General features: G+C 31.3%; 4 protein-coding genes across 5 annotated transcripts; 3 read left to right on the top strand and 1 right to left on the bottom strand.

Moving 5' to 3' along the window:
• Positions 1-1696: 1696 nt before the first annotated feature.
• On the bottom strand, positions 1697-6462 carry LOC113846904 (protein high chlorophyll fluorescent 107). Of its 2 annotated transcripts, XM_027475639.1 has the most exons (8): positions 5867-6458; positions 5426-5569; positions 4217-4522; positions 4059-4118; positions 3647-3892; positions 3287-3397; positions 3018-3194; positions 1697-2445 (listed from the first exon to the last, which is right to left on the bottom strand). In XM_027475639.1, exons 1-8 carry the CDS (start codon positions 6389-6391, stop codon positions 2086-2088), a joined length of 1929 nt encoding a protein of 642 aa, XP_027331440.1. In that variant the 5' UTR covers positions 6392-6458; the 3' UTR covers positions 1697-2085. The 2 variants fall into 2 exon arrangements, with proteins under 2 accessions (XP_027331440.1, XP_027331441.1); XM_027475640.1 differs by lacking the exon at positions 5426-5569 and having other exon boundaries at positions 1886-2445; positions 5867-6462.
• A 2946-nt stretch (positions 6463-9408) lies between these two features.
• LOC113848474 (TPD1 protein homolog 1-like) lies at positions 9409-10075 on the top strand. The gene is made up of 3 exons (XM_027478005.1): positions 9409-9490; positions 9565-9675; positions 9774-10075. The coding sequence occupies exons 1-3, from the start codon at positions 9409-9411 to the stop codon at positions 10073-10075; spliced, it is 495 nt and encodes a 164-aa protein (XP_027333806.1).
• A 2198-nt stretch (positions 10076-12273) lies between these two features.
• On the top strand, positions 12274-12819 carry LOC113848370 (dirigent protein 11-like). Its single transcript, XM_027477845.1, has one exon. It carries the CDS (start codon positions 12274-12276, stop codon positions 12817-12819), a length of 546 nt encoding a protein of 181 aa, XP_027333646.1.
• A 3507-nt stretch (positions 12820-16326) lies between these two features.
• On the top strand, positions 16327-20789 carry LOC113846796 (ATP-citrate synthase beta chain protein 1-like). The gene is made up of 16 exons (XM_027475440.1): positions 16327-16444; positions 16574-16676; positions 16855-16920; positions 17008-17131; positions 17215-17349; positions 17777-17837; positions 17915-17991; positions 18117-18272; positions 18372-18500; positions 18641-18773; positions 18877-19004; positions 19232-19337; positions 19459-19535; positions 19650-19720; positions 19817-20101; positions 20356-20789. Exons 1-16 carry the CDS (start codon positions 16345-16347, stop codon positions 20429-20431), a joined length of 1827 nt encoding a protein of 608 aa, XP_027331241.1. The 5' UTR covers positions 16327-16344; the 3' UTR covers positions 20432-20789.
• The last annotated feature ends 4126 nt before the right edge of the window (positions 20790-24915 follow it).

The following is a 24915-nucleotide window of genomic DNA, read 5'->3' on the forward strand; positions in this document are numbered from 1 at the left end:
ACTTCGAAGTGTTAAGAGATCTCCTTGATGAAGAATCCCTAACAAATCAGATATACTAAAAACCCAACATTGACAGTGAATATAAGTTTTTTTTCGGATCCCTGAGTATTTGTACCAACCTCCATTAATTGTTACATTTGGTTATTCTATATGGGTAAGCATACATTAGAGGATACACACATAATCTTGGTCTGCGTCAAATTACGGGTAAGCAACACCAACGCTCTTCACACTATACTTAAAAGCAACTATGCTATACGTATGTATGTTTTGTGTCTGTGTGTATGTACAAGACAAAAATGTTATCCCCCCACAGGTTTTGCAATTGAACTATATTTTTTCGTAAACTTTTATGTTTTTTTTTTCTATCGAAATATTCCTTCATTTCATCCTCACCCATAATTTACTATTTTCCTGTGACTTTATGTGATAAACCCAAAAAAAAAAAAACTTAAACCGTGGAACTTACGATATTGTTCAGTCCTTAATTTTCATCCCTATGCTAAAATTAATGCACCTTTTACTAAACTCATTATATCCATTATACTTCATTTTACTTTTTGATTTTTTATCATACATTTGAAAATACATGTTAAAAATTAAAGAATTAGTCAATTTTTAATTAAAAAATTGTAACATTTAATATAATTAATATATTAAATTTTATGATATATTATTATTTATAATAAAAAAAATTAGTATACATATGTTTTTATTTTGTATCTTTCAGTATACGCTAAGAAAAGTCGATTACTTTTACGTAATTAAAAGTCACACGCCTCTGAATATTCTCTCCACATTTCTAACTCCCCAATTTTTCTTCTTCAACTTGCAAATGGGCATCTGCAAATAACATGCATTGTGGGGTTAGTTATTGAATATGTTGAGTAAACATATCAACATTCAAGTTTAAAAAGTAGGACGACAAAATTAATCATCGACTTTTACAAGAAAGTTTAGAGAGAGTTTAATAATATATTTTCTCTAACACATTATTTATTATTAATTACAATTTATTGAAAAATTAAATAAGTACAAAAGAAATATTAATTTAAAAGTGAAAAAGAAAGAAACTCACATAATTTTTAAAGTTTTTATTAAATTTTTGTTTTTGTTTTTGTTTTTATTAAATTTTAACCAACAGTAATGTGTTACACAAAATATATTAGAGAGTGTAATATCCTTACTCATAAAATCATATGTAAACCCTAGCATAAATTATCATTTCTAGTCGTGAACTTATTTTACATATATTTGATTAATTAAATATATACAACATTTTTTTTTCTTGTCCAAAGTCGTCTATAGTACCTTTACATTTACCACATTGGTAAAAACCATGTATGCCTTTTTATTCTCTCCCGGGTATCTCTCCACCAATCTCTTTAGCATTTGCATCCATAATTAACCCTTTTTGCATAAAATCAAAATTTTTTTTCTATATAAGACTCTTATTTTACTCCCCCCTAAATGTTACCCAACAATAACACTATCATTTTCAGCTAAGCTGCAAATTTTAACCGATGCTTCAAACTCAATCAAAGTCCGACATTTTTCAATTTTGGCTGATTTTTAAAAGTCACAAATCAACTGAAAGTGTTTGAAAAAGACAAAAAAAATCCCCACAGCCTTCTTAGCTGAATCTTGTACATTATGTAGCTTTTCGTCAGAGTAGGGAACCGAACGCAAATCAGGAACACAAGAACTGCATTGCTCTCATTATATTCACGGACGCACATTCAAAGCAGAATATCTTGAAGAAACGACAAGACTATACTAAGTGACACTGTCTCTAGAGCTAGTAAATAAAAAAATATCCACTGTTGATTTAATTTGAAGTACATCATAATTATAACCTGTTTATCTATAAGTAAGTACACAGTCCTTATTCACTTTGGAAAAGAAACATCTTTCACTTGAAGACAAATATAACGATGTTAGTCATTAGTATACTTTGTTCTCATTAAAAAATATTTCTTATAATGCTGTTTTCAATACAAGGCAAGGCACCTAATTGAAAACAAATTTTACATGACACCATTCTGTATAGCTAATGGCCCAACCCTAAACTATAATATTGTGGACTTACACTTTGGCAATTCTATTATTTGATCGCCATATTCTCCTAGTAGACGTACTTTTCTTCATAGAAGAAACTTTTGGTGTGTCCAACTGAAATTCCAGATTGGACAAATCTATGGATAACCGTTCCTTAATGAAAGCATCCAAATCAAAGCCACTTTCACCATCCTCGTCATCACCATTATTGTCACTAGAAAAATCAACCCTGTTTTTATTTGTTCTGGCTATACTTATCAAAGAATCCAATGGCTTGCTGTACGAATTTGGGTCCAGCTTGAGGAGCCTCTTTAAACTGTCAATGGCCGGGTCTAAAATATCTAAGAACCCCGTAACCCATGAAGCATCGTCTACAACTTCTGTGCGCTGTTGCATGCAACAAATAATATTTCAAATATTAGCGGTAATATTTTGCTATTATTCTTTAATCAAAATTAGAATTTCACAACTCAGCATAACAAAAGTTGACATTACAAGTAGTTCAAATCACAAGGTGAAATTTTGATTGGCAGTACTAAAAACAACTGTGTTACTAAGCGAAGTTTTTTACCAAAACCATAAAGAGGAAATAACGGTTACAAACAACAGCATAGCGATATACTAGGAGAGTACTCCAACAAACCAAACCTCAAGATACATAAAATATTATTATGTGCTAATCGAACAATAGCATACGAACATAAACCAGTCAAGGTTTCTTATGGAACAATCTTATATATAGAGGAGCATATCTCGAAACCCTTGGATTTGAGAAAACTTAATTAAAAGATTGGAAATATTTTAAAGAAATTGTATTTCACACGTAATTTTCCCTTCTTTCTCTGATCAAAAGATAGAATAAGGTATTCAAAATTATCATTATTAAGTCAATTGGTCAACTTTGGATTATCTATTACCAGTACGCAGTAGGATATTTTCTCAAAGCACAACTGATCTACCTGTTGGAAATAGAGGTTACGAATCTCTTCAGCACGAACAGAATTTCCTTGATCTTCTTCCAATGATGCCCAAGTCATCCATGTCACATAACTCTGAGAATTTATATTCAATGAGGATTTGAATAATCTACGGGCAGCTGAAAGATTACCAACCCTTTGCTCCAGCACACCCCAAGCCTACATTGGGAGAAAAGTTGCTATGGAAAGTAAATATCGAATTATGCAAAGGATCAAGTTGACACAACATTTATCATATGCATGCGTGTCACCTGGAGACACCTGGCAGCAGTTTCACTATTTAGATCAATGGATAACGTCTTTTGGTATAATTCTCTAGCCGTATTCAAGTTTCCTTCCTTCCATTCCATCCAACCCCAAGCCTACACATCCCCAAATTTCTGATCAGGTCATTCTCTTTACCACAAAGTTACATACCAAATGGGAAAAAAATGTAAAATTATCTTGCACTTGAAGAAGAGCACAGTGAGGGAATGGCATGATAAATATATGTCATGAATAAAAACCAAATAGAAGTGGCGCATTCTGCTCCTCATTAGTCTTCTTTAAAAAGAAATAGAAATTTGAGTTATGATATTTAAGATAGCTAAGATCAGAATGAAAAAACTTACAAACCAAACAGGTTGATGCCTTGGATCCAATTCAGATGCTCTCCTGAACAAAATTCGGGCAAGGTTTGCAGTTGAGTGTTCGTATTCTAATAAAGCAAGAGACTGAAGGAGAACAGCATCCCTTGGATTTAGAGCATGGCCTATCTTCAGAAGTTTTCTTCCTTTGTCAACGTTGCCCATGTTAGCTTCAAAAACGCCCCATACATGCCAAGCAAACCTATTTTTAGGACTTGCCTGTACTGCTTTCTATAAATTACAAAGAATAAAAGAAACATAAGTCACACATTTACAGAAATTAATAAAAGTAAATGTCAAAGGAAGATGCTCAAACTCTTAATAAGTATATAATCCGCCAAGAAGATTCAAGGGTCCAAAAAGAAAAGAAGATAGAATTAGTAATATGAAGTACAACCTCAAACAATTTCCTAGCAGCACGGTAGTTTTCCTGTTCCATCTCCATTTGTGCCCAAGCCTATTTCAAAAAGAATAATTATGATTTGATAGGAAAACAAGCATTATATTTACATTCAAGTTTAATTAAGAAATGATATTTAGGTAATCATGACTTACAAGCCAACTAGCACAGCTATTAGGATTACACCTAGTGGCCTGACTGAATAAATATCGAGCCTGCTGATATCTATTTGCTTTAGCTTCAAGCAGTGCAAGTGTTTGGTATATATACTCATTCTGTCCACAATACTGAAGACCTTTAGCAAGCAGATTCCTTGCCTTTTGAATATTTCCCTGCTTTAACTCTAGCACAGCCCATCCATGCCAAGCAGCAACATGCTTCTTATCAGCAACCGTGGCAGCATCAAACAACTGTTTTGCTCTCCTGATATTTCCCACTTTCATTTCAAGAACAGCCCAACACTGCACAAAGAGAACTTGCACTAGTTAACTTCAGTACAATGCAAGTCAAAATGCAATAAATCATAGTATTGGAAACAATCACTCCCATTCCTAATGTTATTGTCAGCAGCTGAAAGGTCTCTACATCAGGTTTAGCAGTAAAAGCCTAAAGGCCTTAGGCATGCCAGGGTGTGTAAGATGTAAATTATAGCCATGTCTAATCTTAACCGTGATTTTAAATAAGATGAAGGGGCCTTTAAATGCACGAAGGACTCTTATGCAGGAAGTTTATCATCGAGTATGAACTAAGTAAAAAACTTAATATGTTGCTAAGTATCGCTAGCCAGAGGTAACATGCACCATGCATCAGTAATTGTCAAAAGTTTACTTTGAAAAGAGTTTAGTCAATTTACAGATATGCAGCCTTCCTTCACATCAAAGATGTTCTTTGAAGTGGGAAATTTCACTAAACCATATCCTCAGAGTGGGGAAAACGAGGATCTGTGATCATTTCCCCTTGGGTCGAATGATCACATCCTTCTCATCGCTATTCACAGTTTCATGCTCATAATGATGGTGTAGCTAGAAATTTTTGCTAAATAAGAAAATTATCGTCATCCAAATCCAGGTCCATTAAGATGCCATGATTAATAGTGAGAATTGCAAGCACTACAAAACTAAGTAATTCTAAACTCACATCCTTTAACACACTCTTTACTAGGTAACTATATGTTTGGGAAAGATTATATTTCCACAAATACTCTCTTATTTTTCAAAACTTCTACCAGACAAAATTAAACGATTATTTCAACAAAATAAGCCGAACCAAACATGGAGAAGGGCGTGAGGGTCCAAAAGAGTAGTCAATCAGCTTGAGGGTGTGACGAGTGATCATCACACGCAAAATCACATTCCAACACTAACCTGCCAAATGTAGGCATTTTCACCCTGCATAGCTTGGCAACCCGTCTCGTATATCTCTCTGGCTTGACCTGTTTTGGATTGCTTGCTCAAAATCTTCCCAAGTACCACGTAAGGTCGACCATCTTCCGGCCAATAGCTTATACACTTTCATTCCCATTCAAAATAAGACATGAGAACCAACTATCAGAAACACAACCGAATTTGGCACAAAATTTCCAGAAAAACAACTTAAGAAAAAAAGTTCACATTTTCTAAAGTGTGTTCGTAAGTACATGCGGGGAAACTAAAAATGAAGGTATTTTTTTTATTGAAATTAACATGTGACCATAAACATATTAAAAAAACGAGATAAGCACAATGTTTCTTTTTATTATTAAGATAATAATATAATGTATTGATATCATTAATTGCTAAACTTTCTAAATTGATCAGACACCACACCTTCTGAAGTATTGCCTCTGCTTCTTCATAGCGAAATTTTCTAGCCAAAACATTCGCTCTATATATCGCCAAGTCCAAATTCACTGCCAGAGGCCTCTCTTTGGATTCGACCCTCTTCGGCTCAAACATCGGCATCTTCTTCGCAACTTTCGCTAGCCCGGCTACAATCGAAGAACCCTTTGGATCATTGTTCTCCGTCTCACACCTTTCTTCCACCTCCTCGTCGGAGTCTTCGCCGGAAAAATCTGTCATCGGCCTGCGAACCACGAGCGCTTCCTCAAAGCTTGAGTCTTTTGGTAAAACGGCATTCCGGGAACTTAGTTCGGAGGAAAGGGCATTTTTTTCCAGCAACGTGGTTGATGAGTCACCGAGAGAGCAACATGGAGCAGGTGCAGTGAGATGGGAAGGAGAAGAGTGTAGGGGTAAATTGGGTACTTTAGGGGTGAATTTAAAATGATGGCTAGGGTTTTTGGACTGAGTGAAGAAAGTGAAGTTGGAAGAGGAAGAAGAAGAGAGGGCGTTCATTTCTGGTTAACGGAGTAAACTGTTTCCTGGTTTTACGTACAAAGCAATTGCGGAAGAAAGAAGAAGAAGCAGGCGGAAATACTATAATAACCCTATATTAAACCAGTAAAATTTTCAAGTGGAAGGGTATTTCAGTAACTGTACATGCTATGTGTCACTGGACTGAAACTATCCACGTAACTATATGGCTTATGTGGCTGAGCCCTTCATCCGAAAAGCAGATTTCAATGAAACGTGTGGCTTCATGATTGGCAACTGTAGTCTGGTTCGTGATTTTACAAACAGATATATCAGAAACGATGAGTGAAAGGGGAATAACAAATAAAAAAAATCAAATTAGTGAGTTTTCTTACACAAAACTACAGACAAACAACACGAAAAATGATAAATAGAAATACTTTTATTATTAATCATAATATTTTATTACATTAAATGAAACGATGAGTGAAAGGGGAATAACAAATAAAAAAATCGAATTAGTGAGTTTTCTTACACAAAACTACAAACAAACAACACGAAAAATGATAAATAGAAATACTTTTATTATTAGTCATAATATTTTATTACATTAAATACGATTAAATTAAAAAATAAAAATATTATAAAAAATTAAATTAAATATTAAATATAAAGAAATTACATAAAAATCTGAAAATAATAGTTTTTAAAATGTTTTTGTTTAATATATTTCTTTATTAAAAAAAATAAGAACAATACCTTTAATATATCATATTAGATTTTACAGATTCAAAAATCAAATTGAATAAACCATTTTCCTATATCATTATTTAATTTTGAATTTTTACAACAAGATGATAAGTGTAGTTAAATAATTATATATCAATGTGAAAAAACCCTGTCTTAAAATTAACATATAAATAATATGAAAAATAACCTCTAATTTGGTCTTTTAAAAAAAACTTTTCAAATAAAAATGATTTTTAACAGATTATAAAATGTAACAACAATTTAAGTGTGAAATTTCCAAGCGTTTTTCAGCTATTAAGGGGTGAGCTAGTTCTTATCCAACACCTTAGGTTGCTGTAAATTGCACAGTAATAGATCACGTTCATCGCGATACTTCTATCAACCAGATAGGTCAATGCAGAATCGAAACGGTGTGTGAACCCCAGCATGTGTGCCCCCTGAGAAGCATCAGAAACAGAAAGATATATCTAACGATTCTATAACCTGTTCCTTTATTATATCGTATGTCTTTCTTGCAATTTAATAGTGACGTCTACTGCTGATTAAAGACTGAAAGAGGGTTTGATTGTAGTTCCAGATACAGCTTTGATGTTCCATTTGCCACTTGCCCGGAATTGTTTCTCCTTTGTAGACACTCCCTTTTCTACCATTTCACTTCTGTGTAACAATCTAATAGACAATCAACATTGTGAATGCATGTATACAAAAAAATTTTAACTTATAATAATTATAAGGCATCGTATAGTGACTTTTCCTAACACAAAAATATCACATGGGACTAAAATAGTGCAAGTTAAAGGTTGGCATATTGTCAGCAAAAAATGATTTTACAATTAAACAGGAAAAATGAGATGACATATGCATGCAACCATGTCTGCATATCCATGCAAGCCACTCACGAATGATTTACTTGGTGGAAATTTCCCTCTTGTCGAAGTTGGAATAGGCCTATAATATGTACGACAAAGCAAAAATGGAAATTTATTGTTATATTAGAAGATTAAGAGGGTATATATCCTACAAGTTCCTGTGGGATTGCCACTACTCCCCCATAACTTTTTTTTCTATAGCTCAGAAATTATGGTATTTTATACTATCTCACTGTCTCTAGATGCTAGTTCATCGAATTCAGAAGCTTATTAAAGAAAAGAAAAGAAAGCAGTGGAATAGAATTTTGGAATTTGAGAAAAGCATGAACTGAGGTTGTGGAGAAAAAGAAATGTGTAATTTACATTTTGACAAACAAAAGGGTATTGAGTTAAACTATCGAAGGAATTCACTTCCAAGAAAATCAGCTGCATAGATTAGACAATAGAAAGGACGCTCAATCAAATATGTAGCTTACATTAATTTTCGGTTTTTGAGGTCTATATATTAACTCTTTCAATAATCTCTTGATGGCTATGGCTACTTACTAGGAAAAAAAGATTTTAGGCGGTGTTTTAGCATGGTATTTTTCAGCGGTCCTTCAATTATTATTTATTTGCATTGCTTTGATTTGCTTCTTTGGTCAATTAATTATGGATTACTAGTAAAAATATAAATTTCCTTAGACGAGTTGAAGCATGTAATTTAGTACAGGGGTAAAATGTTTGAATATGTACTCTGTAATTTGCCCCGTGATGGGAAATAACTTTTGGCATTTTGCTATTGCAACGAATGGCTGATGTCTTCCTTTTACCCAGGCAAGAACAGGGTAATTTTGTATAAACAGTAATTCGAATTAAAAAATTACATTCATTTTCCCGCTAAGTTATTTGTCTCGACGTAAATATAAGGTGACATTGGAGAAGAAATTTTGTTTGATAAATTCTTAATATATAAAAAGTGCATCATAAATTTGGTCACGCAACTTATTGACACAAATTAAAGAAAATATTTTAACTAGCTAATTAAAAAAATTACAAAAATTAAAAGCTACTTTCATAGTCCCACTACAAACTTTTTTAAATACACCTGTCATTCTTTAAAAAAATTACCCGCGAAAAAGAGAGAGATGGGATGAAACTGTAGGAACTGATGACCTCACCCCCCCTCGACCTGTCTTAAAATATTTGTCTTGATGCATATATGGTCTTAAAAAGTTTTTTACACACACACACAGACAGAGATGGAATGACACTGTTGGAACTGGTGACGTCATCTCCTCAACCTGTCTCAGGTACTCAAAATCTCCAAAACCACATCATCGTTCTTGTACTACATCTCTCCTTCCCCTTGTTGTGTCCTATATTTTTTTTTTTCCATACAGTTAATGAGTTCTTGTTTGGCAAGAACATTGACAAAGACCATAGCATTCTACTACTAACATGACCATCATGAACTACTGCATTCTGTTCTTCCTCTGCTTCATAATACCCCTTGAATTTGGCAACGTGGAAACGCATTCAGGTACATAAGAAAAACATTGTACTCTTCTTTCTAATCCTTCCTTCAATCTTATTTTTACCATATTGAATCAGCAGGTCCCTCACCTCAGATTCTGCATTCTTCCCATGAAGACAAAAACAGGTCCATAACACTGCCTATGAAAGCAGAACATGCACACTCTACATCTAGAAAATTTCTATTGCATGGTATTTAAGCAGTTAACAATTTGTAACTTTTAAGTTTTACACCTGACATGAACTTTTTCTTGCGGTTCCTTTCTAAATCTATGTTTGACCCTTGTCAGGTTCTTGCACAAAAAGAGACATAAGCATTTCACAAAGTAGAACATCTACATCTGGGATTCCACTATACGTTGTGGAAATTGTGAATACCTGTGTTTCGGAGTGTGCTCCATACGACATTCACCTTCACTGTGGCTGGTTTGCTTCTGCAAGAATAATCAACCCCAGATTGTTCAAGAGACTCTCTTATGATGATTGTTTGGTGAATGGAGGGGAACCTTTAGCCTCTGGTCAGATCATCAGATTCACCTATTCCAATTCCTTCATGTATCCTCTTGCATTCAAGTTTGCCAAATTTTGCTAAGTCCAAAATTTCTTGTCAGATAAAAAAAAAAAAACTGTGTGCAGATTGAGCACGGGAATATTACTAGCTCCACTCAAAAGCGAGCTTATTTTTCCCTTGAGAATATTGGGCTTCCCAAGTTAAAAGCTTTTGTGGTGAGGCTGTGGCTGCATGTTGCATTCAATCTTAGAGTTCTGCTTATTCTGTAGGCTGTGTGTTCTTGTCTGTCTTTTGCTTAACAAGCGAGCAAGGGAGAGAGTTGTCCAGTGCGCACAGTTGTAGAAAAGAGTTTGACGATACTTTGTAAATCAGCATTAAACGTTAATTCGGTAGGGTCCTCAATATTCAGCCTAGTTGACGCCTCAGATTCTGTCAAAAATAAAGGATGCATGGAATAGCTAAGATGCCAAATTTGTCTCTTCTTTGTCACAAGACAAGTAGACAACGGGGAAAAGGGTAAAAAACAGGATCGGGATCCAGTAACATGACCTTTATCTTCTGTGTTTTTTCATTTTCGTTTAAGCGAATTATTTCGCTTAAACAAAAATACAAAAATAACTGCACATAAAAACTGTGTTCGCGCCAAAAAAATAAGAGGATCCCGATCAAAATTGCGATAAATTTTTCCAAAATCACTAATAATGCGACACGTGTATTTTATAAAAAAACACATGGCAAAATGTGAATGGCCGCAACTATATGGTCATGGTCAACTCAAAAATTTCTCGTATTGCACCATGGATATGGTACGAATGTCAGATACCATGCTATACAGTGAGTAAATGTAATTTTTTCAAAAAAATAAAAACTAATTAAATAAAATACAATTACTTTTATCAACTTATTTTTTTAGTATAGTAAATATTTACATTAATTTCTTGTTATTATTTGATTTTAACCTCTCAAGATTGTTGTAAAAAATCATAGTTAATTTTAAATAAAAATCATAACTTTAATATGTCTAAAAAATATATATTAAGAGATTTAAAATAACACATTGTAGATTTGATATTGAAATATTCATATAATATACTTATTAAATGTCTGGTATGAATTGTTAAATTAAAAATATAATAAATAATATAAAAAAATATTTATTAATATATAAGTGGACAAAATTTAAGGTGCTAAGTATGATTTGGAGAAACAATTTTGGATAGTCAACAATAATGGGATTAGTTTTTTTATATATAGTACTTAAAAATTGTACATACTGAAATATAGTATTTCTTGAAAAATTACAAAAATATAAAATATAAAAAATTGTTTATGATAAATTTTTAAAAAAATTTAAAAAATAAAAGTTGTTAATGACTATTTTAAAATAATAATTGAATATTCAACAAATAAAAAAAGCAGTCAAAAGTTAGTAAATTTTTTGTCGTCGTGAATGACAATTTAAAAAAAAAATCATATCTCTATATGATAATGATCACGATGAATCATATTTATATTTAATGACAATTTAAAAAATCATATTTCAAACAAACAAAAATTTGTAACTATGAATACAAAATGTCTTTCGAATGTTAAAAGAAAATGATAAGTTGTTAATTTTAATATCGGATGTATTATGTATATAATAATAAAATAAGTATATACTTTTAGTTTGTATATTTCAATAATTATTTACTTTAGTTATTTTGATTTTGTATTTTTGTAAATTTGTGTTTAGTATCTTTTGTTGAAGTAGTCCAATAAAAATTTGGCGTGTGATAAATTTTTAATAGATCACTATATGATAAAAACTAAAAAAGCCACGAAAACATAAAAATTAAAATTAAAAAAATATTTTAAAATAACTAAACTAAAGAATGCATTAAAATATAAAAATATATATATTTAATATTAATACACTTCATAAAATTCCAACTTGAGATGTAAAAAGAGAAAATAGTAACCATTAAACCGTGAAGCAATTACTGTAAAGTTATTTTAAAATACTTTGGTTTTTAAAAAAAAAAATCAATTATGACGTGATTTTACTCATCTAAAATATAATTTTTTACAGATAGTTGCAACCTAAACCAAAATAAAAAATAAAAAATGAAAGTGGTGCGTCAATCACTTTTCTTTAGGAATCTGAATTAATAAACTTCATTTGTCACTTTCCGGCAGGAATCTTTATTAACGAACACATGAGCATCATCACCACAGTTAAATTAATACCACTACCAGTTACCAGGTAGAACGAAACAGGGCACGTGACAGAACCGGTCATGCGCAACCCGATGGACTTCACATCCAACCCCTTATTTCTCATCATCTTCGCCGTCACCATCCTCTATGCGGCCTACACCTTCCCCAGGCCCCAACTGAAGCAAACCAACCTCGTTTTCTACGTCCACGACTACTTCACCGGCCACGACTCCACCGCTGCCATAGTAGCCGGAAAGGCTGGACCCACCTCTAAAATCCTACACTTTGGCACCGTGGCAGTCGTGGATGACCCAGTAACGGAGGGACCCAGCATCGAGTCAACGCTGATTGGTAGGGCCCAGGGCATGTACGTTAATTCGCGGCTTGATGGCAAAAGCTTGTACATGGTTTTCTCAGTGACTTTCACGGATGGTGAGTTCAAAGGAAGCAGCTTGGAGATTCAGGGATCCGATATCTACACGATGAAGGAACGAGAATTCGGGGTTGTTTCTGGCACTGGTTATTTTAGGTTTGTGAAGGGGTATGGGGTTATGGAAACAGAGTTCATCGACGTGGCTAATCTCAGAGCCATTCTTAAGCTCAGTGTAACGGTCAAGCATTATTAGGAAAACTCGTGTTAGGCTTTATGGGCTTTTATTTCTGCTGCCGAATAAAAGGGGAAAGGAAACTTCAAGTGGTTTGACAATTGATGGCAGTTTTAATATCACTGATCCGAAGCTCTATATGATTGTTCTGAAAAAAATATAGTGATTCAATGTTTTTTTATTGGATTAACTTGTTGCGAGATTATATCTTTTCTCAAATTAAAAAATAAAAGAAAATTTTCCTTGCAATCATACCCAAATCCAATGTGCAAAAGGGATTGGATGATGGCATTGAAAATCTTCAAACAAAAACCGGTATGTGATAAGGGGTCTATTTCAATTTCTTGGCCCAAACTATGCACTCCGCTACCCTTCTTTCACTTTAAATAAGAAACATATAATCACGACCAATAATAATAGTAATATAAATAACTACTTAAAAGATTGTGTATTTTCTCTTCTTAAGTTTGACAATTTAAATTATATCTCATAGTTCTTTTTTTTTTTTTTTTGTAATAGCTAAATATTCTTATGTCATAAAAATGACAATTATGATAATTATTTGAATTGTGTGATAAAGTATAATTAATTTAATTACACATATGATTATTGCATGTTCTCTCAAAATAAATTCGCAAGAGGATGCATCGTGTACTTAGATAGAGAAGTTGGAACCCATTGATATCGATGTAACAAAATATCAACTCCAAAGACGAATGAGAGATAACTCATCTCAATGTGATGAGCAACGTTTTTCTCACAATGCTTATAAAAAAAATATTTAATGAGAAATAAAATTTATAATCACATCAAATAAGATTGTGAACCCTTATCAAGCACAGAGTAAACGCAATCCATTATATGTCATTCTTATCAAAAGTCTAATATCCATAATAATAACTAAATTACTTTATTACTATATTTCACAACTAATATTGTGGAATTTAAATAATCACATTATTAATCTAAAAAACAATTTTGATAAAAATTTCAGCATCGTCTATCTCGAATAATATTAATTTAATTATTATAAATAAATTAAATATACAACAAAAATGTGACAAAAAAAAAACTCCCAACAATATATGTGTATAATTATAAGATTTTAATCAGTGCTACAATTAATTACAAATTTTTATTTATCAGTTTGTTTACTCAGTGATTAATTATTGCAATTATTGAAATTATTTTTTGCAAGTATTAATAATTCGATTACAATATATATATATATATATATATATATTAAAATTACAAATAAATATAAAATTACTTATTATACTGTTCTTATACATAAAATTAACTAATAATTTTGAAAAAAAAAATAGTAAGGATCCAATATTATATTACATAACTTTATTTGAAGAGTTAAATTGTTTTTATATCTCAAAATAGAGTTATTTCAGTTTAACTTATTATAGTAAATACAATTGTGTTAAATATTTTTAAAAAATAATATGATAATAATCATACTCAATTTAAATAAAACAATTTTATGTAAAAATATATAGTATAAATATTTTGTATATAGTAATAATAATAAATATAAGCTTAGTATTTTACATATATCACAAATAGCTAAATATATACACTATTTATATATTTAAATTAAATTTATAATTTTTATTTATTGATTCGTTGACTGCAACATATAAAATAAAATGTATATAATATTTAATTAGTGTTAAAAACTTGAAAATAAAAGGAAAAAAATTAAATAACTCAAATTAGAACTTAATTTATTACAGTTAATAAAAATATTTATATATTATAAATTATATTTTACTTATAAATATTTTAATTAATATATTATATATTAAATTATTAAATGCATCTACTTTCATAATAAAAAATATTTTTTATAAACACAAAACTTATAATGAAAAAGAATGTAAGAAAATTTAATAATTAATGAATTAAAAAAATTAATTTTATGTTTAAGAAAAAATTTAATAATTTCTTTTTATAAATAAGAAGAAACATAACATATAACAGAGATAGTATTTATGAAAAATATAAGACATAATAAAAAAAAAATCTCACACCTAATTCATCAGAAGTGAAGTAAGAGGTTATTAAAATGTAGATGCTGCACTGATGATTGGTGGGCTTAAAAAAAAATAAAAAAGACGAAACTCGTGCGAATTATTTTAATGAAAATGGGGGCCACTTTCTGTTTCATTCAATGTAAAAAAGCAGAGAAAAACAGCAATTTACGACGTTGTTTGGGATTTAATAATCTTCAACCTCCTCGCTTCCAAGGTGCGCCCACGCCAGTTTCAACAATGAGAACGTGTTTGGGATTTAAGTTCAACCAATAAACCCATTTATAGGCCTCACTCGTGAGCTAACTACCACCCGCCACGTCATCACTCTCTGCTTCTTACTTATTCATTCAATATATATAAAAAAGAAGAGTGAACTCTCACTAGCACCCACCCGAAATTCCAGCATTTTCTTCTCCTCAGTGAATCAGCTGCACTCTACTTCTCGCAATCTCCGATCTCCGTTCGATTCCAATTCCCTCCTACTGTGTGAGTTTTCGTTTTATTTCAACATTGATGTGCCTCAATTCGGTTCCTCTCTTTGTTGTTTCTTTGCCGAATTTGAAAACAGAGGGATTTTAGAAAACCCTGCTCATTCACGATGTCATTTGTTTCCCTTTTTAATAATTAAAAGAAATTAACGTTTGAATCGGAATTCCGAGCGATAGAGATCTGGCGAGTTACGATTATGCGGTGGTGGTTGTACATTGCTTTTAGTTCTTCTTCTAACTTAATGTGTCTTGTCGGAGTAGTAGTTTTGTAGTTTAATTTTTGTTTGGTTTTCGATCTCTTATTCTGCGTTGACAACTTGGTTTGGTGTTAACGATGCACTCTTGCATTTCCTTTCTTGCGGGTTATTTGATTTGCATATGAGAGTGAGCGATGTGGTTTGCCTTTCTTGGTAAGTGCTTTAGCTGAATGCGATGCTTTCTGCCCTTTCTCTTTGTGATAAATCCATGCCACGTGGATTTTGGCTTTTGATCTGCTGGTGTTTTGTTACATTACTAGTGCCTATTTCTTTTTCATTGTTTCTTATTCAGTCTTTGATCCTGGAATAGTTAAAGCACATCCTTTTGAATCCTTTTTTTGTGATTGATCCATCTTTTAAAATATAAAGTATTTATTTAGAAAATCGATAGTTTTTAATTTTATTTTTTTAAATTGACAAATTACATTAAGTGTGCTAAAAGAGTGTTTTGTTAGCATAGCGTGTAAAGTCAGTCGGCCTAAAGAGCCGTGTTAAAGAATTTATCGTATTCATTTACTACAAATTAAAATACCTTATTAATGTTGGATCCTGGAGAGTGATGTCGATCTGCATATGTGATTTTGACTGATAAAGAGAGTTTGTTTGTTTAATTTATATATATATTATTTACACTATATTTTAAATGAGTTTTGGTATGGTCCCAAATAGGCAAGTGTTTCTTTATACTCTATCTAGTTTCTACTTCAACCAAATATTGTTTACACTATATGTCATCAGATTGATTTTTTCTAAGTCATGGCCACTGGACAACTGTTCTCTCGTACAACACAAGCGTTGTTTTACAACTACAAGCAGCTTCCTATACAGCGGATGCTTGACTTTGACTTTCTTTGTGGTTTGTATCATCAATTTTATCATTTTAAATTCTTATATTATTCTTCCAGACAGACAGTAACAAATTATAGAGTTACATTACATTAATGTGTTTTTAATATTAATGGAAGATCCAATTTTTTATTCATAGGTAGGGAAACACCATCAGTTGCTGGAATAATTAATCCTGGTTCAGAGGGATTTCAAAAGCTCTTTTTTGGTCAGGAGGAAATTGCCGTCCCAGTTCATGCTGCGTATGTGTGGTTCCTTCATAGTTCACACGTTGTATTTTTTTTCTGCTTTAATTTGAATTTGGTGACTTGAACATAAGCAAAACTTGACTGTTTGTTGTCCTTCAATTTAGCGGTTTCTTTACTATTTGCAACATGCCGCTGAAATACAAAGTAACCTGTAATGAAACTTCTTTTGCAGTATTGAAGCAGCCTGTGCTGCGCATCCTACTGCTGATGTGTTCATCAATTTTGCATCATTTAGAAGGTCCGTATGTTTATCACATTATTATTCTTTTTGAGTCTTGGGTATCTTATTGCATGGTATAATGAGAATAGTATGATATACTTGCAGTGCTGCTGCATCATCCATGGCTGCTTTGAAGCAACCGACAATCAGAGTTGTTGCTATTATTGCTGAAGGTGTACCTGAGTCAGACACTAAGCAATTGATTGCGTATGCTAGGGCAAACAATAAGGTAGGAGAAATGAAAATTGAAATAAACTCTATAGTTAATGAGAATAACATGGAAATACTTAGTGTAGTGCTTTGATGTGCTAGGTTGTTATTGGCCCAGCCACTGTTGGAGGCATTCAAGCTGGTGCTTTTAAGATAGGTGACACAGCTGGAACCATCGACAACATAATTCAGTGCAAGCTCTATAGGCCTGGATCTGTTGGATTTGTTTCTAAATCTGTATGTAGTTATTCATTTTCCTGTTTATGTCATTGTCACCTTTCTCATGCTAAGGATAAATCGTTTTATTTAGTAGTAGTACTACTATGAAAGAAACAAAGAGATTTACCAATAAATATTTTAATGAGCACTTCATCTCGTTGATTTCAGACTGGAAATTGTGGTTGTAGAGTAATGTATCAATTTAATAGTAGTCGCCATTCCTGCACCTCCCCCCCCCCCCCCCCCTTTTTATCTGTTGACAAATAATGGCTCTAGCTACTATAGCTAAGATGGTGTGCTTTCATTCTGCTAGTAAATTTCTTCTCTCTTTCCAAACAGTGTTTTATAATCACAAGAAGTTTGGATTTTTTAGTCTTATTTCTTTTGGAATGGTTTAATGCATACACCAATGGTTTTGAGAGAAGAAAACATTATTGATCTGCAGGGTGGGATGTCCAATGAATTGTACAACACTATTGCTCGTGTAACTGACGGAATTTATGAAGGTACTGTTGAGTTTTATCTTTCTGTATTTCTTAATGAGATAGTTTTGAGTTATAATGTTATTATGTTACTGCTTTAGGCATTGCCATTGGAGGAGATGTATTCCCAGGTTCCACACTTTCTGACCATGTTTTGCGGTTTAACAACATACCACAGGTAAATTTTTTTCACTTTCATCTTGGGTGCTGTATATAATATCTGCAACTCATTAAGAACTGTCCATAATCAGGAGTATATCATTTTCTTGTCAATGATCAGTACGTATTCACATCAAATCTCAGGTTAAAATGATGGTGGTCCTTGGGGAACTTGGTGGGCGTGATGAGTATTCTCTTGTGGAGGCCCTAAAACAAGGGAATGTGACGAAACCAGTTGTTGCCTGGGTTAGCGGAACCTGTGCACGACTATTCAAATCTGAAGTACAATTTGGTCACGCTGTATGTCGCTGGCCCCTTATCTTTGACAAATTTCAATCAAAGCATTTTTTCATAGGAGGGCCAAATTCCTAATGTTTCATCTACACTTGTAAAAATTAGGGAGCTAAAAGTGGGGGTGAAATGGAATCTGCTCAAGGAAAGAATCAGGCACTAAGAGATGCTGGAGCCGTTGTTCCCACTTCATACGAAGCTTTTGAAGCTGCAATCAAGCAAACATTTGACAAATTGGTTAGTTTATCCTGAAAATTTTCATTTCTTTAACTGAGATTTTTACCTTGGCCCATCACCCAAAGGGAGCATTGTTTTATAGAAATTACTTCAGTTTCCTAGATTAGATATAATATCATAGTTGCCTTTTCTTTTGTTAGGTTGAAGAAGGGAAAATCACACCTATTAAGGAGTTTACTCCTCCACCAATCCCTGAGGACCTTAACACTGCAATTAGGAGTGGAAAAGTACGTGCTCCTACTCACATTATTTCCACCATCTCTGATGACAGAGGTATGTTGGGATCCATCAATATTGTAAGTTGTTCCTTGGAAATGAGGGGCCTAGACACAAATTTAATTGTTAAATTAATGTTCTCTTCCAATATTTTCCGAAGGTGAGGAGCCGTGTTATGCTGGCGTACCCATGTCTTCCATTATTGAAAAGGGTTATGGTGTGGGTGATGTTATCTCTCTTTTGTGGTTCAAACGCAGCCTTCCGCGTTACTGTACTCAATTTATTGAGGTATACTATCCATTCTCCAGTCTGCAGGGCTTTCCTTGAATCTTCTTATTCCTTCCTTTCTATGTATGTCCCTCTCTTTAAGTATGTGAAAAAACGTCTAAGCTCAAGTTTTTAAGATACATCACTGTGCAGTCAGCTTTTTATATGGATCTTGGCTTTCAAAGTAAAATTTTGACATCATCTTCTAGCTAATATTTTTGTGATACATTACATTGGTGATTGATCAGATATGTATCATGCTATGTGCCGACCATGGTCCATGTGTCTCTGGTGCTCACAATTCTATAGTAACAGCAAGGGCTGGGAAAGACCTTGTCTCCTGTCTTGTATCAGGTAAATACAGATACAGGCCCCCAGTTTTTCTACTGCTGAAGTATGCTTGGTATCTGACTAAGTGACCGTGTCTGTGCACTAATATTTCCATTAAATGGTCAGTAATGAGCTTCTGAAACAGGTTTGCTTACAATTGGTCCTCGATTTGGGGGTGCCATTGATGATGCTGCTCGCTATTTCAAGGATGCATATGACAGGGTATGATTTGGCATATTTTCAATTTTGATCATTCTACTACAATTCTAACGTGTGGTCCTATGTTTTTTTTTTTATACAGTCTTACACCTTAGTCCTATGTTTTTTTTTATATAGAGTCTTACACCTTATGAATTTGTTGAAAGTATGAAGAAAAAGGGCATCCGTGTTCCCGGAATAGGGCACAGGTAATGTACACTGTGTGCTCATTTACCAATTTATACCCACTCCGTTTTTCTTTAAACGTCTAAATGTATGAACCTCGGTTTTGTTCTGTAAATTAGAATCAAGAATAGGGATAATAAAGATAAGAGAGTCGAGCTGCTGCAGAAGTTTGCACGCACGCATTTTCCATCTGTGAAATACATGGAATATGCTGTTGAAGTTGAAAACTATACCCTCACCAAGGCAAATAACCTAGTTCTAAACGTAGATGGTGCAATCGGGTCACTTTTCTTGGATCTCCTTGCTGGTAGCGGAATGTTCACCAAACAAGAGGTTGATGAAATTGTGGAGATTGGCTATCTGAATGGGCTTTTTGTTCTGGCACGCTCCATTGGGCTGATTGGGTGAGTTTATTGTTGATAATATTATGTGTCACGAAGAGCATTTTTAAATCATGGATATCATTTTATGGGTGTATACACACACACACAAGTTTTAAAAACAATTCTCGGTGTGAAAACATGTAACTCTAAAGTGAGTAGATGTGTTGGGGGAAACAATTGGACTCAATCTCTACCTCCACAAGCACAAAGGAAAAATGCATAGACACGGTATCAGGACTTGGACTAACTCATTGTTCTTGAATTAAAAATTTCAGGCATACCTTCGACCAAAAGAGATTGAAACAACCACTCTACCGCCACCCATGGGAGGATGTTCTGTACACAAAGTGAGGGGCTTTTGTATGACTAGAAGAACTTTTCCATGCTTTAAATCAGCTATCGTTTAGGATATCATGCATTATGGCGATTTTTTTTTAGCTGTTAGACTAGTGTATTTCTATTGGTTTCAGCCATCTTCCATTTGTAAGTTGTATTAAAAAATTGTTTAAGAAATAACTTGGTTAAATTTAAAAAATTTCTTTTTGCCTTGACGAAGAGCATCTCTATTCTATTATGGATTCAAAAAGATCGTTGGGTCATTGACATTCCTCGTACACACGGTAGGTGCAGGTAGCAAAAGAAAATTGGCCATGCTAGTAACGAAGCTCAATTTTCTGGTATTAGGATTACATAGGAAGGAATTTCAAACCTAACCAAGCTGACAGTAATTTTGCTTGGATGTGAGGAAAATATTCAAGGTTGGATAAACATGGTATCCAATGTTGATGAAATGTTATAATAGTAGCAAAGAAAGGAGAGTAAGGATGGAAGACCATCAATTGCATTTACTAGCATGATTCCTCTAATAATATTATGGTCCATATTCGCTAGACATCATCATCGTTCATTTTCTTCTCCTTGTTTCATTAGATTATTACAGCATAAATTCACACGAAAAATTCTTCTTCAAGTGTTTGATCATTTGGTTTGGTTCAATAAATGGAATTTAAGATATATAACGGATATTTTGAAAAAGCTTGGACATTGAATTCTAGATTAAGGAAACATTCCACGTAAAAATATGCAAGTCGTACAGAAAATCAATTCTCATGTAAAATGCGACAAATAACAGTGTAGTTGTATATCAATTATCAGTTCCATTCTCGTGTGAGTAGATCTTCTCATATTATTTAATGGCATAATATAGTCATATTAAAGAGAGAAAACAAATATTTTTTTTATTAAATTGAATTAACGGCTATTACACCTAATTTTAGCGAGGTCTGTATTTTATAATTTTTTTCTAACATGATTATGTACCCATTTGATTTAAAGTTAAGTAGAATAATTTTGAGTCATTGCATATAATTAAAATATATTATAATTTAATTTAAACTACATATTTATTAAAATATATTTTTATTTAAAAATAGATAAACTTTTTTCTATTTAAATCAAATAAGGCCTTATTGCATTACCTTCTTTTCAATGTCAATTATCGTATTTCCTAAAGAGATGAGAATATCCAGATTCTTGATTTTAAAAAATTTGGCTTGGCTGTAAGACTAATAGCCCCATTTATAGCTCTTTTGTCCCTTCATTAACAGCAAGTTGCCATTTTGCCAGGTCTGCCACTGCCAGAGTCTTAAGGTCTCTCTGGTTTGTGCTACTTAACTCCTAAAGAGGCCATTGCTGATAACTGCAGAAAAAAATGCAATTCCAACAGAAAATTGTTAGCTGGTATTTTGAAGGTATTTTAAATAAAATTAAAAATATAAAAAAATTATTCAAAATATATATATATATATATATATATATATATATTTAGTATAGTTTTTAATACAAATTTAATATAAATTTATCTTTAGATTGGTTACCCTTTCCATTATCATAGTATGGAGCTTTCCGTTTCACGCAAAAGCAAACTTTCAAAGCGTGCAATTCAAACTTTATTTATCCTTAGAATGAATACATATTCCTAAACGGGGAAGGATAACCAGATTCCATTTCATTCATTGAATCTTTCACGCCTCCTAGAATTGTGTGCGTGCACTCATTGATGGGCGCCAAACCAAACGCTAATAATTGAACTAGACAAGATATAAAAGAGAAACAGAAAATATGAAGAATTTTCGTATGGTGTGAAAATTTTGTTTTTTGTTTTTATAAATAATTACGAAAATAATATTTTACTATAAAACATTAAAATAAAGTAATATTTTTGCGTGAAAAAATATAGAAAAATATAAAATATTTAAAATACTGAAGAGGTTTTATTAAGATGTTTACACAAGATATGGCCAATATATGATTTTTGGCTTTTTTTTCTGTTACAAGCAAACCCTTTTGCTAGTTTATTTTTGGTGCAAAACTCTCATATTTCTCATTTTTTTTCTCAAATAATTAAGGGTTTTACGTGAATTTAAGAATATAGTTGATTTTAAATGTTTAGAAAGCAAAAAATTTATTAGGCTTGAACAATTTTGTAGGCCAAAGCTTATTGTTAAGTATTCAGTCTCAACAAACTGAACACATTAAATCAATTAAAAATTTGACTTTCAGTAATCAAAATATTATTCAATAATGAAAAATAAAAGGTTTTTAAGTAGAGAAAAAAAATATGCTAAGATAGTAAACACGCAAAATTAATATTATTAGTTTAATGTGTCTTACGTTCAAGTGTAGATGACAATTTTATATTACTACAATATATGTATACATTACTGTTTTATGTTGTATGATAAAAATGTGTCTGTTCAATTTTTAAAATTCATGTACATATAACTCGTAACTCATAATGATAATTTATAATTTTTTATTATAATTTATTAAAACAATAACAGTTGAAATATCATATACAACATATTAATTTGATTATGTACAAATTCAAAGCATTTTAATAATTATTTTCATTAACTTTAATTTTTCTAAATTATCAAAAATTAATAATAATTCTTCTTATTTTAATTTTTTTTTTACTTTACTATTATTTTCTCTTCTTATATTTATGTATCTATATTAGAACTATAAATTATTTTCTTCATTTATTTAGATTGCATATTATTTTTGACGTCGTTAATTGTGAAACTTGCATCATCTATTTAATATAAGAGATTATTCTCTTAAATTCTCTAAACTGCATACTCTTTTTTTTATATCATTAATCATTAGAACTTTTTAACCATAAAGATATAATGTATAATATCCACATTGTTAAGAAGACTTTTAATACAACGATCCATCACGTTGACCTTTCACCAATTTTTAATACTTATATTGAGTCAGTCATTTAAGCGAATATTTTACTTTAATAACACTTATTATGATAAAAGTAAATGTACATCACATTCACTTGTTGAAAGATTTAAATAATAATATAACTGTATTTATCAAAACAACTTTACAAAGCCAAATACATTAATTAAAATTTTTTAATAAGATATTTTAAGATAAAAGTATTTTAACATTTTCTTTAAATTATGATTTTAATTAAATTATTTTTTATATATTTTAAAAAATATGATATTAGGTCTCTCAATTGAATTTTTTTAAAAAAGAAGATGGACGAGAGAAATAATTTTAAGTTTGCATAAATTTATTACGTATTAGTAAAAATTTTATGCTTGTTTTTAGCATAAGTGAAGTTAATTCATCTCTAAATATTATTTTTAAATTTATATTATTAAATAAAAATATTTGTAACAACATTCTTTCATATCAATAGGCTATGTGACTTTTCATTTGTTAAATATTTAATTTTTAATTTTTTATAATTTAAAATCATATAATGTAAATTTAATAATATTTAATACAATAATACATGCACAATGCGAAAAAAAATATCATTAGTAGATTGTAAATTACACTTAGTATCCATTTGGTTACATTTTATGATTATTTTTTTTATCCTTGTATTTTAATACACGTGTAATTATAATTATTTTATTTTTTTCTATTATAATTAATTTAAGTTTAACTATTAATATTTAGCTTTTATAATTTCTAATAATTCAAATAAAGTCTCTTATTTCAAACTTTATTCAATAATTAATAAAAAATAACAGAAATATAAATATTATAAATCTGCGTACATTAAAAAAATGAAGATGTAAAGTATATAAATAAAATTTATAAATTCCTAAAATTAATGAAAGCAATTTTTTGTTTTTGATTTTTTCAATTAACCTTTATATTTGTTTTTCAAAATTACAGAAAAAAATAAACGTAAAATATCCATTATAAAATCTAAAATGTAATTAAGGCCGTATCTTGGTATAAAATTTGTAAGTGAAATTAATTTGGGTATATATTTCACTCATGTTTAATGTTTTAAAATTATTTCTATTAATTTTAATTGCATAAAAATACAATTAATTTTCACTCTTTCTGTAACTCTAAAAAATTTCCCCTCTCGACAAATAAATTTTTTAAAAAATTGCACACTATACTATTGTTTTAATATTTGGAATGAAATTATGCAACCAATTTTTTTTATAATTATAAACAATATAAACGTGATTAATTTAAACAAACAAGTAAATATAGCTAGTTAAGTTCTGAGAAAACAATATATTAATAAAATTACAAAATTTAAACAATTTATTAATCTGACAAAATAAAGTACTAAGGTGCATGATAAAAAGAAAAATTTAACCAAAAATGAATATAATTATTTAAAGGGAGCTAATATTTTTCATATAAATTTGAATGTAAAAAAGCATTTAATAAATATTTAAATAAAATATTTATCTGAATAAACCTTCTATAAATAAGCAATCACTGAATGGCGATATAAAGTGATAAGCGAAAAAAGAAAAGGAAAAGTGATTCGATCA

Source organism: Abrus precatorius, unplaced genomic scaffold (assembly GCF_003935025.1).
Source record: "Abrus precatorius isolate BTA unplaced genomic scaffold, Abrus_2018 Scaffold8, whole genome shotgun sequence".
Taxonomy (NCBI): Eukaryota; Viridiplantae; Streptophyta; class Magnoliopsida; order Fabales; family Fabaceae; genus Abrus; species Abrus precatorius.

Coding starts and splice junctions, on each gene's coding strand:
- LOC113846904 (XM_027475639.1), bottom strand. CDS start 6,391: ATGAACGCCCTCTCTTCTTCTTCCTCTTCCAACTTCACTTTCTTCACT. Junction 5,570..5,866: donor CAGAGGCAATACTTCAGAAG/GTGTGGTGTCTG, acceptor TGGGAATGAAAG/TGTATAAGCTATTGGCCGGA. Junction 2,446..3,017: donor GTAACCTCTATTTCCAACAG/GTAGATCAGTTG, acceptor TGCATGCAACAG/CGCACAGAAGTTGTAGACGA.
- LOC113848474 (XM_027478005.1), top strand. CDS start 9,409: ATGACCATCATGAACTACTGCATTCTGTTCTTCCTCTGCTTCATAATA. Junction 9,491..9,564: donor CAACGTGGAAACGCATTCAG/GTACATAAGAAA, acceptor TTGAATCAGCAG/GTCCCTCACCTCAGATTCTG. Junction 9,676..9,773: donor TAGAAAATTTCTATTGCATG/GTATTTAAGCAG, acceptor GACCCTTGTCAG/GTTCTTGCACAAAAAGAGAC.
- LOC113848370 (XM_027477845.1), top strand. CDS start 12,274: ATGCGCAACCCGATGGACTTCACATCCAACCCCTTATTTCTCATCATC.
- LOC113846796 (XM_027475440.1), top strand. CDS start 16,345: ATGGCCACTGGACAACTGTTCTCTCGTACAACACAAGCGTTGTTTTAC. Junction 16,677..16,854: donor GCCGTCCCAGTTCATGCTGC/GTATGTGTGGTT, acceptor CTTCTTTTGCAG/TATTGAAGCAGCCTGTGCTG. Junction 19,721..19,816: donor GTTCCCGGAATAGGGCACAG/GTAATGTACACT, acceptor TCTGTAAATTAG/AATCAAGAATAGGGATAATA.